The 24,071-nt window shown below is 20.5% G+C and overlaps 1 protein-coding gene across 1 annotated transcript in view; it reads left to right on the top strand.

Moving 5' to 3' along the window:
- shot (dystonin-like protein short stop) overlaps nucleotides 1–24,071 on the top strand; it is a 69,813-nt gene that overhangs the window by 12,378 nt on the left and 33,364 nt on the right. Inside the window, exons 2-5 of the mRNA XM_011504469.1 lie at nucleotides 6,110–6,171; nucleotides 9,304–9,363; nucleotides 10,195–10,284; nucleotides 11,133–11,306. Coding sequence (XP_011502771.1) covers nucleotides 6,110–6,171; nucleotides 9,304–9,363; nucleotides 10,195–10,284; nucleotides 11,133–11,306 — 386 coding nt within the window. The remainder of the gene's footprint in view (nucleotides 1–6,109; nucleotides 6,172–9,303; nucleotides 9,364–10,194; nucleotides 10,285–11,132; nucleotides 11,307–24,071) is intronic.

Raw genomic sequence — 24,071 nt, 5'->3', positions numbered from 1 at the left:
TTACGTACACCGTTTTACTTGATCAGTTACTTTTTGCAAACAGATGGATATATACATTATTTTCCACGACAAGCATCCCATTTTGTGCTTGTATTATTTTATTCTTATTACTTCTTTTACGCGATATATTCTTTGCATTTTTTTCTTCCAATTTTTATCTTTTACCTAGTGAAAAAGATAGAAAAAGAGAAAATGTGTGTGTGTTACATGTACATAATTTGGTGCTTTATTGTTAAATCAAAACAAAAAAGTTCCAAAAAATATTTTGCAAACTTAGTGATTAATAATTAATTCTATTGACTCAATCTTATTTTAAGTCATTGGATTAAAATAAATAATTTTTTCATTTAACAACAATTATATCTGTTTTTTAATTTTGTATTGTTTTCTCGTATTTTTCATATACCAATTTTTATAAATTGTAAATTATTCAAATGAACGTGTACTACATAATATTACTGTTTAGACTTTCCTTAAAATGTTAATTTATTAAAAGAATATTTTTAATAAATGTTTTTTCTTTTGTATTTTAATATTCTAATATTAAGCAAATCCAGAAAATATAAAATATTGAGCAAAGTAGTTATTATCTTCAAAACAATTATTAATGTTAGTTATTAAAATTTGTAGTAAATCGTAATTTTAATAATTGAGCGTTACCATAAATACATCAATCCGTTTTATAATAAATTCATAAATTTTCTCACAAATGTCTGGTTATTAAAAAAATATGTTTACTTATTTTCAAGTAAATGGATTTTCATTTAACTTACTTTTAAGTTTCAATAATAATTTATTTTATTAGATTTGTACAATTTTTTCATAATATCAGATATATTTAAATTTTAGTAAAACCAGAATTTATCACAAATTATATAAAATATATACCGTTTACTGAAATTTATGAATAGTCATGCTGTCCGCAATTAATCAGTAACTTATATCAGTAATTTTATATTTTCTATATATTTTGCTTCTGTAATTTTACTGCCTATTTTTATATTAAATTCTACCGAAAACATTGAAAAGTAGCATATTCGTATTTTTTTCTATATTGAGATAAATGATTCGTTTGAGTTATTAAATTGTATCGAAAAATACAATTTTGACATTGTTTTACTATTTTATAAATTTTATAAATATTACCTTGTTTAACATTTTGTTAGAGAACGAAGCTTATGCAAAAAATTAAAGAGTCAAGAATTATAACGAACATATAAAAGAAAAAAGTATACATAAACACCAATCATATTTATGGGAAATTAATTGAATCGATCTTCGATCACTTAGTATAATTTATATTTTAAGGATTAAACAGTAATTAATCAAAAGTATTTTTTCAAGCATGATTATATTATCTTTAAGTTAGTTTATATATATATTCATACACATATTTTAAAACATTTGTTCAAATCAAAATATAAAAATATACTAGGAAAAGAAATTTTTTAGGAGCAAGTATTAAATTAGATGTTAAAATATACAAGTATATAATTTATAGATAAAGTTTATATTGTTCGTGAATGTACGAACCGAAATATTGTTGAATTTTCCATTAAAAATGAAAGAGTATGTACTATTATAAGAAATAAATAAATATATTATTATTGAACTGTTCGGTTATTTAATGAAAGTCACTGTGTATTTGTGTATAAGATAATAAATTTGTGCATTTATACATAAAGTGAATATAAAAACAGAAAAGAAGAAATTACATAGACCTTTTATCTCTGCCATCTACAAACTTAAAAACTTTAGTTTTACTAACGTAAAACAAAAATTGTGTAATAATAAAATAAAAAAAGTGCTAATTAGTTCAAACTAAGCGACAAGTAAAGGAAAATGTCGACCCAAGCTTACTACAAGGAACGACTGGGCTTCGATCCATCTGACACCGTCGCTGAGCATCATCGGGAACAGAGCTCTCAGTATGGCTACGAGGAATCTCTCTCCAAATTTAAAGGTCAGAATGAAAGTTCATCGATCGTTATGCAAAATCAGAGTATTTGTAAAAGCAATGATATATTTGCCAAGGGATATCGAAACAATTTAAAGTTTTTCGAACGAGGACCTCGAAAACAGACGAGCCAGTATATTCCAGGAATATTAGGGATGCTGGATTACGTTAATTGAGGCTTACGCTAAGTGATACATTGATTCTACGCAAATTCTGTTATTTTTGTGTATTGTAAACACTTGAATTTAATTTCATTTTTATCATTACTTATTTAAAAGTTTTTAATTTTTTAGTTCATAATAAAAATACATAATTTTTGTTTAAGTAGATAAACGTAGATCTAAAGTTTATAATTATAATTAAATATAATCAAATTAAATAAATCATATTATATTAAATAATTATTTATTTTATAGAGATTATGAATTTATATTTATATACATATAAATATTTGTCATTTCTTAATTATTCATATTAAGTTAATTTCGTACAATAAATTTTATATAAGTTTTTTTTAACAAATTAATTAAAACAGTTTAATTTGTTTTTATAAACGTACACTACATATTGGTTTTTATATTCTAAATTAGCATAACGTGATTTTAATTTAACAAATAGCACATGATTTTAAAGAACAAGAAATGAAATAAAAATTATAATAAATTAAAAGTAAATTAAGGACAGAGAATTTGCATATTATAATCAGAAAAATTTTAATTAGTAAAATTGTATTAATAGTAATTAATAAAAAATTAATACTTTCAACTGTCTATTTTCATTTATTGTGTTAACACTAAAATATTTTTTCAAATATTGTTTTCTGTCAAATTTTTATAAATTCTACGTGGCAACATGTACAGTTACAGTTGTTCAGTATATCACTTATGTTTGGTATCCTTGTTTAAATCTCTTCTATAAATAAGCATCTATTCTATAAATGCAATTATATTTTTATAAATATGATGAGATTTTTGTTGAAGAAATTCCTATAATATATATTTAATATATAGTAAATGAATATTTAAAATTTAATATTTTCATAATTAATCTTACTAATCCTTCATAATTGAATGTTTAATGGATAAATTTTTACGTTATTATTAAAATATCAACTGTACATTGAATATATGTCATTAAATAATTATCTATACTTTTTAATTTATTCTTACTATTGAATTGAATTCATAAATAATTAAATATATTTCTTCATATTATTATTTTAGAATAATTAAATATTATTAGACTTGTTTATGCAATTTCTGAATAAGTAACGTTAATAATCTTTTTAATAATGATTCTTTTTTTGCTTAAAAGATGTTTTGTTATATCATTTTATAATCTTTTCATAACATTATGGTTAAATATTAATATACTAAAAACAATACAGTATTTATTTATTTCACTCTGCTGTTTCATATTAAATGTAATTGATTCCCCCAATTTTAATGTTTAATTTAATGGTATACTCAACATAAGCATATAATCAACATTGAATTAATGGAAACTTGTAGTTTTCATACATTCCTTAATAAATAAAATAAGACCTAATTGAATTTCTTCAATATGTAATGAAAAATATTCTCAAAGGCTCTTTTTGAAGGTTAAACTATATAATTTAAAATTTCATTAAATACAGTAGTAAAATATGAAATTAATGTTAAACCTTAAAATATTTGCAGGAAATATGAGAATGTATAAGATGATTAAAATGATATTTCATATAGAACTTTTTTTATATATTTAATAGTTTTTTAAATTGTTTTCTTATAAATGGAGTAATTACTTAGGAATGAAAAATTTTTATTACCAAAGAATCCACAATTGCGCCATAATGAAAAACACAACTAGCAAAAAATATTCTACAATAATGAATATTATGTATTTTAAATTTCTATAATTCGAAATAAAAATTTAGCATAGCATGATACAATTTATCAGATTATAGCACGTAGCATTTTTTCTGTATATACATTTTTATCTACTGATACAAACTTGACATAAATGCACTAAATCACAAACCTTAACTGTTGCTTTCCAAATACTATATCATCCTATTATACTTTCATTTGTACTTCTTAAATTAATCTATTATTTGCAAAAATAATATTTAGTAAAAAACATTTTCAAATGACTGTAAATATTAATGAAGTATATATAATATTAATAAATATCTTCTAGATTACAAACATTTTAGGCATTAAAATTAACTTAATTATTAAAATTATTACATATAATAAAAACAGTTACAAATGCTGTAAAACTAGCTTAGTAAAAAAAATTGTGGGTACTATTTTCGTATTTATTAAAATATGTAATATGGTATTTAAATTTAAAATAAATAATTTTTGAAAATATGAATATAAATTATAACGTATAATCAGTAATAAAACTAGTGTTTTAAATTTATTATGTTATTAAAAGATAATATATATATTAATACGGTTTATTATGGATTTATAAATATTATTCATTATTAATATTATATATATTATACATAAATATTATATTCTTTTTATCAATAGAAAGGAATAGTCGAAAAATAAGAAAAACGTTTATTCAATTTTTATGTTTTTCACATAAAACAATATTTTTAAATACACATTTAAAATATATATTGTGTAAATAAATAAATAAATATATATATATATATATAGAGAGAGAGAGAGATTAGATATTATTTATATACATAATTATTCTATTACATTTCATGGTTTTATCGAAATATTCATATAGAATTTTATAATTAATTTGAATTAATTGTACTAAAGCTATTAATAGTTTCTATTAATAGTTTCTAATATTATAAAATATGTAGTCTTTTTATAATATTATTTAAACAGCATATATGTATTGAAGCTCAAGAAACTTAGACCTCGGCTGTGCATGTCTTAAACGAGTATAATCTCAGTATCACTATAGATTTTATAAACTAAAGGCAAATCCAACATTCTTAAATTGTAGATTATGTACTATTTTAAAATCAATTTTCTTTTAATCTTTTCAAACGAAATGTTGGAACTGTTAAATTGAAATTTGATTATTTATGAAAATTTTCTCTATAAAATTATATATTAATTTTGTAATTAAATATTTTTCATTTTATAAAATTTTTATTGTAAAATTACAATCTAAAGAGATATTTTCTATTCTAAATCAGTATTATATGTAATTATTCTAAATACTGACATAATTTAAATTTTTTATTCTGTATTAAACATTACCTTTAAAAGTTATCGATCTTGGAGATACTTTTAAATGCCCTATTCTTTAATATATCGAGAAACTTAGTTTTTTATTCATATTTTACGAATACCGTATTATGATTCATAGCATTTTTTATTTTACAACGGAAATATAGGCTAGAATAATTGTATTACATGCTTATCACATAAATCTACCATAAAGTGTTAAAGTTTTAATTTTATCATGAACAAATTATTACCTGTTAAAACGAGTTTTATATTACAAAATTATTTATGTACATCCTTTTGTTAACTTAGATATCTACTTTAAACTATTGTTGTAATTATATTGATATTAGGATTGATCAACCTTTTATTGTGGATATTTAAAGATTTAATTAAATTCTAATATGAATTTAAGATTATATTTTTATGTGAATATCAGATTTTATATAGAATTTTTTTAGGGATGTTAATATCTTATATTTTCATCATATCCTATATAATATATATATTTTCTAAATTTTAATATATATATATAGCAATATTAACTCTCGATGAAAATTTCTATAAATTATAAATACGGAGGCTCATATATGAAGGGAATATTATTTTTGTTAGTAAAATCGAAATTATTATGATTTAACAGTTACTAATTGAATTATGTCTGAGTAATGAAAGAATTTTTATTAAATTTTGATAAATATAAGAGTAATTTAATTCTATAAATTATTGATTGTTGTCAGTTACTTCTTATTATGAATTAGCAAAAAAATTTTTTTATAAAGCATATTTATAAAATTATTCATTTTAAAATTTTTAATAGAAATGTTGATTTATAGAATTGTTTTATTCTCTATTGTTACATGTCTCTTTATTTACGTGTGTTAGAAATAATTTTAATGTTAAGAATTAATTTTGAGTAATAATGAATTTATATATTATATATATCTAAAATATTTGTTTGCAGATGAAAGAGATGCAATACAAAAGAAGACTTTTACAAAATGGGTGAACAAACATTTGAAAAAGGTACAGTCGCAATTTGATTTATGTAATATAATATAAGGATAAAAAAAGTTCAATAATCATTAAATAAAAAAGAGTCGTATAAAAATCTTTGTTTTAAGTATGAACTATTTTATAAAAGATACACGAGTAATATCATTTAATCGATATATTAAAATAAAAGTTTATAATAAAATTTTTTTATCTAATTAGCTAATTATTTAATAATTTAATAATTTCAAATAACTTCAAATAAATAACTAAAATAATATTATTAATGAAATATTATATATAAACATTACAATTGCAACGTATCCACATACTTTTTCAGGTATCACAATTAGGACTACTCATTTTCATTTAATTTATGTAAGTTAGTGTAAATAAAATACAGAATGTATGAGATCTAGAAGAATATTTAAAGCGATGAACAAAATTATCTTTTATGTAATAATTTATATCAAGCAAATAGACGTTAAATTAAAGGTTTTTTATAAATTTACAGTAAAATAGAACAAAAGTCTTATATTTAACAACTTATATCAAGAGTGTAAGCGTTAAATTAAAGTTTTTTTTGGTAAACTAGCTTGTAAAATAAATGTGAAAAAGGTGAATAAAAAACACTTGACGAAGTTCAGTTTATATGTATTGTAAATATTTTTAGCTCTTTACTTATTAAAGACACATTCTGAATTAATAAATTTTAATGCTTTGAAGAATATCAGCAAAATTTTATTTTTAATGAAATGTTTTTTAGTGAATAATTTTATACTTAATCTTTTTTTGGTTATGTAACCAAATTTGTACAAGGAAATATTATAAAAGTAATTTATTTCTCAGTTTTTTAATTCTTAAAGTCTTCAAAACCAAGGAGGATAATTAGTAATTTTTAATTATTATATATGTATATATATATTATTATTACTTATGTATATGATAGCAATAAATATGAGGTAAAAAGATATTTATGTCATCTTTGTATTGTTACATAAGTTTAACAAAGTTTTTTCAATAAAACTACTACTATATTTTTTGAAGAATTACAATACATTAGAAAATATAAAAACTCTATATGCTTATTAATTAATTAATAATTAATATTATTATTATTATTAGATAATATTATTATTAGAATCAGTTAATATTCAATATAATATGTTAATATTAAATTTTCAGAATGATCTGAATAGAATTATTTAATAACTCCGAGAAAAAGCAACTAATTAAGGCGAAAAACTCTTTACTCATTATTAACAATTACAATACTTTGATTACTTTAATATATTTTAAATGTAGTATAACGTAATAACTACTATTAAAATTAAGTTAAAGATAATCTAATAGATAAATTATGAGTTATCTTTTAAAATATTGATTAGGTCTTATATTGTTTAGACACAGAATACAATTAATAGATTTCACCAAATATTTGTCATTTATAAAAAAAAATGTAAGAAATTACATTCTAGATAAAAAAGGTTTTTAAATAATTTTTAGATAAAATTTAATAAACTATATAAAATTTTGAAGTAGTTTAAGATATTTTTACATTGAATATTCTAATTAGTGTTGTATATAAACGTAACTTTATTAATTCTAAAAACTATTTATAATACTCGTAAATTTGTAATTTAAGTGAACCAGCAAGTTGAAAAATTTTTAATTAAAAAATTAATTATGTATTTAATTAAATATTTATCTATTTAAATCATCAATAATAGAATTTCCAATTAATATCTTTAAGACTTGCTTTAATATGTTTGCTATAATTGTTATTCATGAAATAATAAATATTATTACACATTAATTTTGCATATTATTTCACGCCTTAATAACTAAAAATATTTATAAAACAGTAATTGTTTTTATTATGTAATAAATATTTATAATAAATATAATACAATAATAGTGTTAAATCTTATGGTATTACAACTATAAAATCAAATTTTTGTAATCTTAATTTTATTTAAAATATTCAAAAAATGAATTTATATATCAATAATTAGATGCAATTGTACTCGCTTATGTACGATCAAAAGAACTCAATATGATATTGAATACCACTTCAACTTTTTAATTTTAATATTTTAACTTGACTTATTAAATAATGCTTATGATTTTTTTATTCTTTTATGCTTTCTTGCAGCATTGGAAATACATTAAGGTAGGCAGCATAAACTACTGTAATATTTATAATATTTATTAATTCATAAATTATAATCGTTATAAATCATTACAAAATTTTTATATGTAACTATTTGCATTAAAAGAAAAGTTGTAAAGCCTTTATTAATGTTTAAATTTAATGTAAGCATACAATTTTCAATATCTTTTGAAAGTTATTTATAATAATTTATTCAAAACTAAATATATGTACAAATATATACTAAAAAATTATTAAATATATATTTTGGAAGCAGAAAATTTGACCATTATTGATTATTTAATATTTATTACTTCAATTGATAAATTGGAAATGTATAATTTTTTAATTTATTATTTATGATTAAATCATCAACTTTTTGTAAACTCAAAAAAATGTAAAAACTAATTACTTTTTAAAAATACTTTATAATTTTCAAAGTAATTATATTTGTGGAAAAAGAATTTACATTAATTTATTGAATATACATTAAAAAACGACAGTGTTAGCTAAAAGAAATAAATGTAAAATACATTATTTTAGTATTTGTATTTTAGTAATTTAGTATTTGTAGTTTATTATTTACTTTTATTCTGGTTTCGAAATTTATAATTAATTTAAAATTATCGTAATAATAAATAATAAAAAATATAATAATTAATTAAATAAAATTTTTTCCTATATCAAAGAATATTTTGACTATATTTTTTATATCGTTAATATACTATTTATATTATTTTTAAAACTAACTTTTTTATAGAATTTAATAATCATTAAACTCAAATTAGACTAAATTAATTTATAATATAAATAAATTATTTATATTACCATCAAATATGGTTACAAATTCAGTTCTTGAATGATTTAATTTATTCGTTTATGGATCAGATAAATATATATAGATACAGACATTCATAAACTGATATGATTATAGACGAATAAAAATATATTCCTTCAATACACTTTCTATATTTTTGTAACTTGCTGTTTTCTGGAGTTTTCTCTTTTTACAGACTTATACATGCCTACACGTGTGTGTAGTCGTTAGCAACCAGCCTTGCTGTTCTCCCCCTGTAAGTTATTTGTTAAGCGGTTTATATATAAAATAATTGTTTTGTGACTGCATGCATAAATGTTACTCTTTATAGTTATTCTTATTTATCGTATTTTTGATTTTAATTCCCAAAGTAAATATTTTACGATTTATTATATTATTAGCAAAGCTATATCTTAAAAATTAAGATTGGATCGATACAATCAACACAATGTTTTATCTATTATATACACATTTTAACTATTTTATTATTTTATTAAGTTATTATTTATTAAGGTATTATTTATTACTTATTAAATATTTATATTTTTTACCTCATATTTAATCTTTCATAACAGAAGTAAATGATTAATTTGTATATTAACTTTATCATTATTTTATTCTTTTCAATATCAACTATATCTTCAATTTAAATACATTGGATATTAATTATTTTATGCTTAAAATAATTGGACCCAAAAATATTAATAGTATTAAAATGTATAAAGTGGAATAATCAAAATTTATTTAAGTCTAAAAGATATTATTGTAAAGTAATTTTTATGAGTTTATAAATATAACAAATTTGATAATGTTTGAAATATTAATATTGCTATTATGAAAATTGAATAATAAATTTACTAAATTTTTTGTTTATTTTCATGCTAAGGACAGAATTAAAATTACGCATGTTGTTACATCTGCTTCTTCTATATGTACTTTAATAGTATCTTATATACGTATATTGTAAAGTATGGCTTAATAAAGAAAAATCTGTAAACAATTTTTTTACACGTATAAATAATTATTACGACAATATAATTATAGAAAGTCTAATAATATTAAAAGTAAACTACATCTTTTCTTTTAGGCGACCAGATATATTGGGGACTTATTTCAAGATCTCCGAGATGGACACAATCTTATTTCTTTACTGGAAGTATTATCGGGAGAACATCTCGTAAGCTCCTAAAATTTCTTTTTTGCATGTAAATTACATTTATTTGTAGATTATTATATTCATACATTGTACGTAAAATTAATTAATTCGTTAAATTTGAACAATAATTCATTTTATTTAAAAAATTATGATTTTATTTTCTTATACACTATAATTTTTTTTGGTTTATTATGAGAAATTTAATATTTGTTTTCATCGAGGAAAAGGTATTATATTTTTAAGACCATCACGATTTTGTAAATTACGTTAATCTTCTACTTTTCGTAAATTTTTTAAATAATTACCATACAAAAAAAAATAAAACAAAGATGAATTAATATAAGACTTGAGCAATTAATAAGACTTATTTAGAATATTTTATTATTATGATTTTTGAAAAATAAAATAAAAATATTAATTTATATTTTTCTAAGAATTCTCAGAATTTTTCTCATAGCTTCTTAAGTATAAATCAATTATTCCGTATTTATTATTTAAATTTGTATTCAATTTTTATATTAATTTATATATTGATTATAGTTATTATTTTATTGAATATCACTTCATTCATTAAAAATACGTCTGGTTTATGATGAATGCATCAATATATAAAATAATATATTAGGCTATAAAATATCGTTAAATGATATAACTATTTAATTATTATAAAACACGATCGTTAGTTAAAATTAGTTACTGTGTAATTATCCAATACTGGTATACTGGTATAATTCAGTTAATGAGAAGTTATTTTATTTGTACTTAATACAGAAAATATATCACTAAGCAGAGCTACATTTCGTTATTATTCTAAAATTAATTATATTATATTTATATAGAAATTATGAAAATTTTCAAATGTTTTCCAGCCGAGAGAAACTTCTGGGAGCATGCGGTTTCATATGCTAGATAACGTAAGGATAGCATTACGTTTTTTACAATGTAAGAATATTAAACTTGTTAATATTCAAGCAGAGGATATAGTCGATGGTAATCCTAAATTAACTCTTGGACTTATATGGACCATCATACTTCATTTCCAAGTATGTAATTTAGAAGTTTTAAAAAAAATTTTTATTGTTAAATTACAATTATTTATCATAATATATTGTTCATTTTCCTTATTATTCGTTTGTTTATTTATGATATAATTTGTCATACTTTACATAATATATCAGATATAAATTTGATCTTCATTTTAACCTTTTTTTCAACAGACTCACATGTCTTATGCTACTTATCACAGTTCTCTTTTACATGGCTTTTTGTTACTGTTTATATTCACGATTATACATACATTTATGAAATTATAAAAAGTAATCATGCATGATTAATTGCCTAAAATTATTTATTTTAGATTAGAATTAAAATTGTTTTACATAATTATGTTATTTAGCTAATATAATATTGCCTGATATAATATAATATAATATTTTATTTTATTATGCATAACATATTGAATATTCAATTAGTCAAATATATTTCTTTTGCAAATATTTGTCATTGTTATTTTTAGATATTAAAACTATTAAAAAGAAATATATTATCGATGATAATAGGAAAACAATAAATATTCTTATAGCGTTGATACCAATATAAAAAAGTTACACATTGAATAATAAATAAGTATAAAATTCGCAAAGTAAATCATTGAATAATATGCTGGTACAAACAAACTTGAAAAATATCATAGTCGCGTTCTAAAGGAAAATTCGTCGATAAAAGACTTAGAAAAGTTGGGATAGTGAAATCATTTGGATTGGTAAGGCAGATAATGGATATGAATTAAAAGTTAATTCTTTCTATTATAATTGTGTTTAGTGATTCAGAAGTATTTCTAAATTGTATTGTTAATCGTACACAAAAAAGACCTTACCTTAAAATGGTTCCAATGAACCTCTAAATAGAGTAATCCTGATTAAAATTCCAATTTGTGGCTTTACTTATACAAAACTTGGATGTGCGTGATTTGAAATATATTTAATTATCAAACTTTTAAATTATATGCATATTTAAGATCATCCGTTTTAAAAAAGGAGAAAATTTATACTGGTTTAAGATTACATATATTTACTTTTACACAATATTTCATAGGAGATTAATATTACTTTATCAATGCCTTAAATATGTATTCTAAGCAATAATATGAAAACCTTTTTTACAAATATTTGTTATTCCAATTTCTTAAATTGATTTGCAGTGTCTTATTCGATACATATTGTTCGATACATGTAGCTGCAAGCATAAATTAAATAAAAAAATAAAAATAAAGTTACTTATCTTAAGGAAGCGTAATATAAAGAATATTGCCTCTTTATAGACATTTATTAACAGTATAAATGTATAAACAGTATGAACAATATAAATTACTTAAATTATATATATATGCTTATTAGATGATTTAAATAATTGTTGGATAACTAAACTAAGTAAATATTAAATAATTATAGCAGTTAGTATTAAAGAAGTAGTTAGTAGGGTGGGGGTAACGTACATAAAATATACTAAAAAAAGAATCGCATTAAATTAAATCGAAGCAAAATACAATGAAACTTTTTCAATTTATTTAAAAATAGTATTAACAAATTTATAATTTGGTGTATACCAAATAATATAAATATTTTTGAACTCTCTTTTACACTTTTTATTTTATATTACAGAATGTTAACCACTTATTTGTATATTACTTAATAATTTTAAATCAAATTTTAATATTTTTAAATTGTTTTGAAGATTGAAAATTAGTTCATAATAGTAATTTTTTATGATTGACCACCGTTCTGTTACATTATTTTCTAAATCATCTTACTTCTTTATTATTAAAACTTTATTATATGCAATAGTCTTTATGTATTAATTTATTAACTTTGGTGAACTAATTAAAGTGTTTAGTTGCAATATGCCGTATTATTGAATTGAAAATCTTGTTCGATTGTGTTTATTCGCTTAAACGAAAAACGTCTTCAAATACTTTTTAAAGTATTTAAAGTATTTAGTTTGTATTTAAATCTTTGAAAACTTGCTGAATAAAGTTAAAGTTGTTTTATGTCACAATATGAAAAAATACAGTATTAATTAATTATGTATGCTACGTGTCACTCATACTAGCAGTCGATATCTATAATTTCTTTGTTTATTTTATTTCATTATTTGCTTACTTATTATTCAAAATGAAATTTTCACCATTATATTGAAAACTGTTTTAAGTTTAAGTATTAAGTTATTATAAAAGATAGTTATATTTATATATTCATTAATCATTGTAATTAATTTTTTGTAGTAACGGTATTATTAGTATTCAATATAAATATGTAAAAACCTTAATAAATTATTGTTTTGATATTTCATGTAATAAACTTCCTCAATAAATCACAAAATAATAATGATTTATTTACATAAGTTGAAAACTGGGAGTAAATTATTACTCATCCATTCCTATTTATTTAGTTTTTATATTTTTTCATTAATTATAATTTTCATTTTTATAAATTAACATTTTATTATCATCAAATTTTTATTTTGATATATTAAATTTTATATGTAATTTATCGAATATTACACTTTAACGACTATTTAAAAAAATAAATAAGTTATATAATATATAATATTAAAAACAATTTATATTATGTAAGTTAAATCAACCTTACATCACACGGCATCTGTTTTCTAGAAATTAATTAATTTTAAAAACCAGTTCTAGCATCATAGTTGAGATTCTTAACAACTGTTTTGAAATTATCAATTAAAGGAACACAAACGCCTGATACATATTACAGTTACCAATAAATGAATATATATTAAACTACATCTATACAAATATGATTTATGCAACATGAAACCTAAGCTCAGTCTATGACAAAAAGGAATCAATATTTTGTTTATCGTACCTGGCAATATATTATCTTTCATACCATATGTCAACATGATAACTTCTACTAACTTATTATAATTTCGAGGTTTATACTGTAGATGACGTTATAAAACATCTTGGAACTGACATCACGTTTAATAATATTTCTCTTAGGCGTAACCATATTGGGGAATGAATGTACTATAAAAAATATTTTGAATTACAAAACTATATATACATGTATGTATGCGGGCACGTATGTGTGTACGCAGTTAGATACTTTATTATGGGACAAATATTAATAATTACATAATTTAAAAAATAATTTAATTAAAAATGGATATAAAACTAACGAAGTAACAGAATAATAATTATTTTTCTTAATTTTATTTGATCGAGTATTTTACAATTTATTTTTAGTAAATTTGATTATTTTGTATTAAAGCTATTTTTGAAACTATTCTCAAGGATAACACTATCATAAAATAAAACTTAATTTTAAAAGTAATTTATTCATTAAGAATATTTTATTAATGTATTTTACAATTAAAAATACTAGAAATTTAAATATAAATCAACAACAACCATATATATACATACATACGAGTGTGTGTGTGTTCATTCCATCTTATCTACATATCTGAAAATTAAGGTAACATACAGTCGAACATTCTACATAAAAAAATTAATTTTTAAGAAATCACATATTAAAATTTTAAAAATGTATTAAAAATTATTTTACCTTTTAAAGCATAATTAAGAATAGTATTTTGTATTAATATGTATTTAATGTCAAAATAGCTTACAAGTATCAATTAAAAAGCATCGATCGTGTATGCTATTTTAAGCACTTCTGGATTCTAATAAAATGATCTGAAATAATATTTTATTAGTTTAATATTTTTCAGTTTTTAGACAAAGAATTTTGGAACATTAGTCGAAAACTAAAATTATAATTTCCTCTTTATAAAAAGTAAAATTTCTTAATAAAATACATTGTTATAAAAAATTATGCAAATATAAGTTAGATCAAATTTTTATATTTATAATAGATGTGTGTATAACATTTCAGCTCGATCTGAACAATAGTTTTAAATATATGCCATTATTAATTTTAAAGAAGTATCTTAAAATATATATATTAGAATATGAAGTTTAAAAAAGCAGAAGGTACATTTATTTGTTGATCATTTATTATTATAAAATGGAAATTATTTGTAATAGAAAAAATACAATTATAATACTTACTAAATAGTGTTTGCATTACAATATTTGTATGAATTTATATTAAATTATTTGTATTCATTAAGCATGCAAAATAGACTTATTTTACTTTATGTATGTATCGATTTGTTAAGTTACACAATCAATAATTAAATACACTTTTATCTATAATTTCAAAAAAATGAAAAAACTAAACTAATAAACTATCCTGAAGGGAATAAAACATTAACAAATTTATTTTATCTTATTTTTACACATAAATATGTATTAAAGATTGAAGAATTAAAAAATAACTGCCCAATTCATTTATATTTTGTATTTAATACTAAATGGGGAATGATTTAAATTTACAATTATTTCGAATTAAGTTGAATAATAGTTTTATGCTAAAACAATATATTCCTCAACAATCTACAGTAATATTAACATTACATTAAATTTGTTTTAAAAATATGCTTAAACTGAGTTATATAATACATTTTATTCTTTTATTATTGTAATAATAGATCATTGTAATAATATTTTGACTCTATATAAATAAGTCGAAACTAGAAATTAAAAAAATAATATGAAAAATATAGTAAGAAATATAAATTGTTTGGAAGTTTTTTAAGATAAATTTGATATACATATAATATATTTGTATTACAGTATTATAATTTTATATTACTTGTTCAACTAACCAATCTACACATGAGAAGTATCTTAAAAATTATTATTTAGATACTTTTAGTTTATAGAAATTTCTAAAATAAAACTGTTATGTGATTATTCATCGCTATTAAATTTTTCTCGATTTTTATTGTGTATTTTTAATTCTACATTTAAAATAATATTTGGATTTTAGATATATTTGATGTTTACTTATTCATTGAATTTTTAGTTAACATTAGTATATATAAAATTCTTATTGCAATATTGGACATTCAATGAAATATGTAGGTATAGCTGAATAATTATTAAATAATAATTTCAATTATAAGAGATTTTTTCCTCAAGTTTCATATTCAAAATAAACTTTAATAGGTTAATATAATTTAATAGATCTCCTTATTTTTCATATTTTAAATTTAAAAAGCCTTTTTTTTTTCTAATTGTAGCCAGAATAGAACGAAAATGTTAGTAATAATTGACTTCATGTAAATTCATAAAAAATGTAACATTTCTTTATAAATTATTAATTAATTCTATTTTAATTTAAATTTTGAATAGTTTTATTGAATTCTATTATAAAATAATTTTTAGTACAAAAATTGCAGTGGGAAATGCTAGCTATGATATTTACGTATACTGGTATGAATTTTCACTTGAAATTAATAAAAATATACAATGAAATAATTTTTCAATAATATTTTTAGAAAAAAAGACAGGTAGTAAAGCTATACAATGCATTTTAATTTGAAATAGTATTTTTGAAACAAAAATAACATGTTATTAATGAAATAAATTGAATGTATTCATGAAATCTTAATAAATCAAAGAGTCTTGATTTAATACCATAATATTTGTTCTGACAAATTTTATTTGTAGACTACGTCTACAAGAAGCCTTATATGAAAGTAAAATATATTGACTATGAATCCAATCGCTTGACAATTATCTTGACCTATATATACACATTTTAAGACCAATATTTTATCATTTCTAACTACGTTTTTACCGTTTATTTTAAGAACCAATTAGATATTTATTATTTATATATTTGTCGAAGATGATAAAATAAAAATAAGTTACCTATATTTTGAAATATATCTACTTAGTAAAAATGTTATAAAAATTAATTATAGATTTAACATATTGAATATTGTATTCATGATTAAATTATTGAAACATTTTGTAGCTATAATAAATTTTATCCGTTATAAACAACAATATCATAAATACATAAAAATATACCGAAGAAATTTAATAAAAAAACAGAATGAAGTTTACAGATTGTAAATTAAAAATGACCGTGCATTTTCATGACCGTTATGTGTACCTGAAGAATTACAATTTTACCGACTGAAAGAAGCGCAAAGAAAATTGAGAACTTGAGGAGTGGCTGTAGTGAATGTATTCGAATAGGTGGGGGACGACTATTGACTGTTGGTTGTCAGTGGTTAACGTCTGACTCGATGGACTACTAGAAAGGATAAAAGAATAATTCAGTGTCATCGTATACACGAACGAGAGTATTTTATGGTTTGGCGAACATTTCCAACAGTTACTGTCGAAAGAGTGCCTGGCGAAGGTCATGGCGCTACTTGCAACTGACGCCCCCGAAGCACAGACAAAAGACATAATAATATATCGCGTTCCATTCATTGGTAGACTATAAAATATATTGAGTATTTAAATTCTTGTCATTCTTTAGTGGAATCTTGTTCGCGTCGGATCTTGGATATTTGATCGATTCTATTTTTTGTTTGTTTGATTGTTTAATATATCTTAATATTTTTATGTAAACTAATTTATATATTATGTAAACTATTTTCAGGCATTTGTGAAATTTCATGTGTACCTTGAATGCGAACGTGTTCTCTAATACAAGCTTCTTTTGCTATTGTAGCTGTTTTATTTTGTGTTCGACTAATATATCGAAATCGTGAGTGTGTATGTGTCAAAAAATTATAGTTCTTATTTGAAACACGACGCAAATAAAAATAATAAAGTGTTATATGTGAAATACTGTTTGCAATATATCAATGTATAAGTTCAGTAAAAACGGTAGGCTTTTCGTTCAAAGTACAAGACAGCAGGATGACCCGAATAACTTAAACGGAAACCTTGTCACGTCGAATATCAATACTGACACCACATCCATGGACATAGAAGCGATTCATATTAAAAGAAAAATGTCTTCTGAGGTCCTAGGTATAATATACCTGTCTAATTTTTAATCCAGCTTATAACTGCGTTTGAAGAAATGTTATCTTTAAAAAAAAAAGTTTTCTGATTTTACTCGTAATAAATGCATGTACTACATTAAGTTATTTTATAATAAAGTATTAATATACTTTGTACAGAATTACAAAAATATAATATTATTTGTTCTTTGAAAAATTTTGCTTTTTCATTAAAATATGTTACTTAAACAATTATTAACTTGAACAATTATTTATTAAATTTATAGAATTTGATTAATTTTTAGTTTTTTAGTTCTAAATTTATACATTCAAAATTGAATATATTTTCACATTGAATTGGTAGGATTGATAATAATTATATTTTAATTAAATTTAAAAATTAACAATCCATAATGACAAAGATATATTACTAAATAAACGCGAACAATAAAATGTTCAAATAAATTTAAGAACTTATAATTTTCATTATAAGATATAGAAAAATGCGACAAATAAGTAATATAAACAATATACAATCTTCCTTTGATCTTTTCAAAATGAACAACATAAATTTATGTAGTTGTATTTAAATTGTGGAAATTTAAAAACAGATAACACGGAATAAAAATAGAATCGATTGTACAATACACTATATCAGCATATATAATAAATGATTTATTGACCTACACAATGGACATTTCAATTATTCTTAATATTACTTAAGCATTATGCAAGATATAAATGGTCAATTAATTTAAATAGATACATATTTCGTTTTGTTATAAATGGTACTGTTTATTCATTTTTAAAAGATAATAGTTTCTTAGTTTCTTTATTCTAATTTTGAGTAATAATATAATTTGTTACTCAAATATAATTTTCAATCTCATTTTTATACTTAATGATTAATATGCAATATCCTAAAAACGTTCAAATATAGTTATAGCAAAAATTACTTTATTAACAAAAATTTATTAAACCGTTACAATAAAATTTAATTTTTTATTTAGCAAAATATTCATATTAATTGACTATGATATTTATTAGTATGGACACAAATGCTTTTAAATTTTTTGTAAAATTTGATTTAATTTTTGCAAAACTAATAAAAGCTGGTTTTTATAAATAGTAACAAATTTTTAAATTTATTAAGATAATTATATAATTCTTTAGATTTAAAAAAATAGATAAGATAATTATATAATTATTTAGATTTTATTATATTTATCTCTCCGGTCTCGCGCTAAGCAAAGATAATCACATGACGAATCACAGTTGACAGTATAAATACAAGTCAACTAAAATATACTACATACAGGCTCATCAATCGAATCAACAAAGACCTTACGACAAGGAGAGAATGGCACTCGACGCATTGTTACGCGCATCATTCGCAAAACAACGACGCTTACACGTGGTGAAGAAGAAGAAGAATGCAAGGATTTGATTCACTACGCACAACAAAAATCTCTTAAAGAAACATGTTATACCACTGCAAATTCAAATCAGGAATTGGTCAAACCCAACTCTATCAGGGTAAGGTTTATGTAACAGAATATAATTGAATATTTTGAAAATATATTTCAATTTAATATTAAAGCAAATTGTACAATTTTAGAAATTCAAAATATTATTTAGCAATTTTTAATTTGTTTATGAAAGCTTTATAAATTTATATATTTATAAATTCCATCTAATTTAATAAACTATAATTTATATTTATAGTAACATTTCGATTAATGAAATTAATTATACATGTGTTCCTTTACAATTACTGATTATTTAATTGATATAAATGTAAAAGAATTTCAATAATTACTGAATTCCTACAAAAAATAATATTTTTTGCAATGCAGTAACAAATGTAAAATGATTTAAAATATATTATCAACTAAATAAAAAAATAATTAAAAATATAACAATAGGATTAATTAATTTTGCAATACCCGTAAGTTTAATATTACTTGATCAAATTTTTTACGTGTGTAAATAAAAGTCCCCTTGTAGATCATGTTACTGACTGATTAAAAATTGTATTAAAAATTCGTATTTGACGAAACTATAACATTTCTGAATTTCTTAATTATCGAAATATTCCTAACAAATTTTTCAATGTAAATGGTAGTTATATCAATTTGAAGACCAATCACTCTTTATATTGTATTATATCATTTTTATAATTAAAATTTATATTGCGATCAAGTTTAAAAATAAAATATGTGCAATATTATAGATTTCTATAATTTGCGATATTTATTATACGATAATTTCTATAAACTAAGTTTGATTTTGGATATGAATATATTATACACAATAGTTATGAATTTTAAAATCACTTATATACTTACCACTTGCTTATGTATCAACATTTTATTTATTTTTGCTATAAGATATGTATTTAATAAAATTGATATTTCCAATCAAAATTTATTAAAGTTTGGGTATGCTGACATTATTTTAAACTATAATATGGCAAATAATAATTGACAGGTAATATAAATGTTTGAAGTATTAACTTCTTATTTATTTAAATATTTATCTTATCTGAATAAAGATTATACATTTATTTTTCGCTATGAAATGTACTTCTGCATTTCATATCTACTTGTTCTGCTTGAATACATCTAATAAACATAAATATAAATTTTAAAACATAATCATTTTTTAAATACTACGATTACTATTAATGGATAATTTTTTGTTGTTTATAAATTATTAATCACATTTTATATTGCGATATTAATAAACATAATCCACATAACAGCAAATAAGTACTGCAATCAATGTAGTTATTTGAATAGTATATTCACGAAAGAATATTACTAGCAAATAAAATATTGTTATTTAATTTTTGGAATTTTATGATAATTCCTTCTGTAATAGTAAGATGTATTGACAAATTTAGTAATGGTTCATTTTTAAAGTGATTATCATTCTTGAGAAATAATTAGGAATATATTTGAAAATATATTAACCATTAGGATCTCTCTAAATTTCTTAAGCAAGTCTTATTGCATATTAAAATCTCAAATTATTTAATTCATGCTTAATATAAGCAAAATTTAACGATTTTCTCTTATCTATTCAATAAATAGATAATACATATATGGCTTCATTACTTGTTTTGTATGCGCACACATATACAATCATAAATACAATTATTGCAGTTAACAAATGAAATTATAATATATTTCCATAGATTATAGATGTATTAAGTAAGATAAATTAATCTTTTTGATAAATTAAACGCGTTAGTTTCAAAGATCTTATAATTTGAAAGTATAATCACGTATGTCGTCAGGAATTTTGCGTGGGAAAATTATTTCAAAATGTTTCCCATTCTGAAACATTGACTATGCATTGCCTTATGAGATCAGTTTAAATTAGTTTTATAATCTATATAATGGATAAAAAGTAATAAACTGTTACAAATAAATATATATACGAGATATTTTTACTTTATTCTGCTTAGAGATCTTTTTGTATATAATATTCTAATCCTTGAAAGTTTTAATTAGCACTTTAAAATAATTATTTTTTAATTTTTATTTTATATGACCCTCATAATATGAAGTAATTTTAAAACTTTCATTTTTTATAATAGAGTATCTTCATTAATTCTCTTTATATATATATATATATATATATGGTATTAATACGTTATATATGCAGTGTCAATTTAAAATATTTATAAAATTTCTAAGAATAATTATATATAAGTTATAATTTTTATACATCTCATTTTTTGTTGTTTGAATATAAAACTAGTTTTTAATTATCTGCGAAAAATTTAAAAATTAGTATTGGCTATTTATCTCATTTAAAGATGAATTAAAAAATTTACAAAGATCATGATATATTTATTTATTTGATAAGAATCTACAATCAGTATAAATATAAAATTATATCTTTGTAAAAGAAATAATACAAAATAGTATGTAATAAATTACAAATAGCTATTTTTTAATATTCTTTTACTAATAATTATTTTAGTACTTTTACTATATTTTATTAAATAAATATTCTAATAATAAATAGAATTTTATTATCTAATGAATATATTTAAATATTTAATTTTAGTTGAATTTAATTAAATATTGTATTGTGTTTTTCTATACACCTTTATAAATTTAAAAACTATAGTACGAACAATTTTCATTTCCTTTTTTTATAATCATGTTAAAAAGGATGAAAAAGGTTAAAAAGGTTTTTAAAAAGGATGAAATTTAACGAAGAAATTGTTATTTCTATTTATAAATTAGTTTATAATTTAAAGCATGATGAATTAGCATATATTTATTGCAAATAGACCATTGAACATCAATTAATATGCGGTTATACAAAAATTATATTTTAAATTTTCACTCTTAAATGCCTTAAGAATACATGGAAAATTATTTGTTAAAATAAGTTATAATTCATTATAATAATTCTTAATTCAATCGTTTTCCTGTGCTTTCCTTTTTCTTTTTAATTTGAATATTAGTTTTAATATATAGATATCTCGTATTTTAACTTTATGTTATTAATGTTAAACTATTTTAAAACTATTTATTTAAAAAAAAAAAACTTTTAGAATAATCAAGTGGACATTTTATTTAGACGTACTCGAAGTAGTAAGCATATATATAATGAAATTTTTTAAAATCTGAGTTTATATTAAATATTTTTTTTATGATTAAAGCACTATAGCTATTTTATAGTAAATGTAGAATATTATCAAATTTATCAAAAATACAAAAACATTATTATTATATTATATTTTAATAATCTTATATGTAGTATAAGAATATTGTGTTAATTATACATCTTCAAATTCAAGTATTTACTTTAACATCAGGTTGTCTGTTCAAAATTACACAAATTTAAATATTGATGAAATATTCAGAAAGCTATAATTATAGAGAATTTTTTAATTATTTCAATTTAAAACTTTTGTAGATTTAGTATATTCTGTGATATTACTAGTTTTGAAAAGGTACATATTTAATCCATATATATTTAATTATAATATTTTATTAGACATTTATTAGTCCATATTAATTAATTAAAGTTTAATAAGGTAAAATGAAAATTTTAATTATTAAGATATTATTTATTTAATATAGGTAAATATGGCCTCTTTAAATGTTCAAGAATGAAAATAAAGTATATTTAAATCCAATACAAATAAGTCACAATAATCATACAAATGAAAAACATTGTTCTAAACATTATTCTAAAATGGCTGAGAAAAAACGATAAAAGTAAAAAACTGTCTATTAATTTGATGTTTTTTAGCTCTGTATTTTTCTCATGTCTAAATGCATTAGTAATATAAAGTTATTTTATGTAGGAAAAATATGCATTATATTTGAGTCTGACACATTGACGTAGATATCACTGTATGCCGACAGGATGACGTCAGCTGACATATACTTTTATGGTGATATTGGTTTAACGTTTCCAATCATTCCTCGCACACCCCATAAGGCCACAGGCTTCGACCATACCAGTCCTCTTGTACAAACATAAAAAGCTCTTCATATACTTAATATATATAGAAAGAAAAATAATATAATGGTAGTTTATAAAAGTTCGTCATTGTGCATTTAATTATAACTTTTTTTTTTACATTCACTAAATTTGTATATTGTTTTCATAATATAAAAATCAAATATAATTCATAATAAAAGAATATTATAAAACATATATAGAGAATATATAAATGAATATATAAAGAATATTATAAAAATAGATTTGAGTCAAATGTTTAAAATCAATTTTTTAAATAAATTTTCTAAATATAATTTATTCCAATAAATTAATTTTAAATTGATATTTCACAAAATTTATATAGGATTGTTTCATTTATTTACACAATCATGTTAATACAACGTATTTTAGGTAACTATTTTTGTTGAGTA

The sequence above is a fragment of the Ceratosolen solmsi genome, unplaced genomic scaffold, assembly GCF_000503995.2.
Source record: "Ceratosolen solmsi marchali unplaced genomic scaffold, CerSol_1.0 scaffold17, whole genome shotgun sequence".
Lineage (NCBI taxonomy): Eukaryota > Metazoa > Arthropoda > Insecta > Hymenoptera > Agaonidae > Ceratosolen > Ceratosolen solmsi.
The sequence above is the reverse complement of the archived record's forward strand: the minus strand, read 5'-3'. Positions and strand labels throughout refer to the sequence as shown.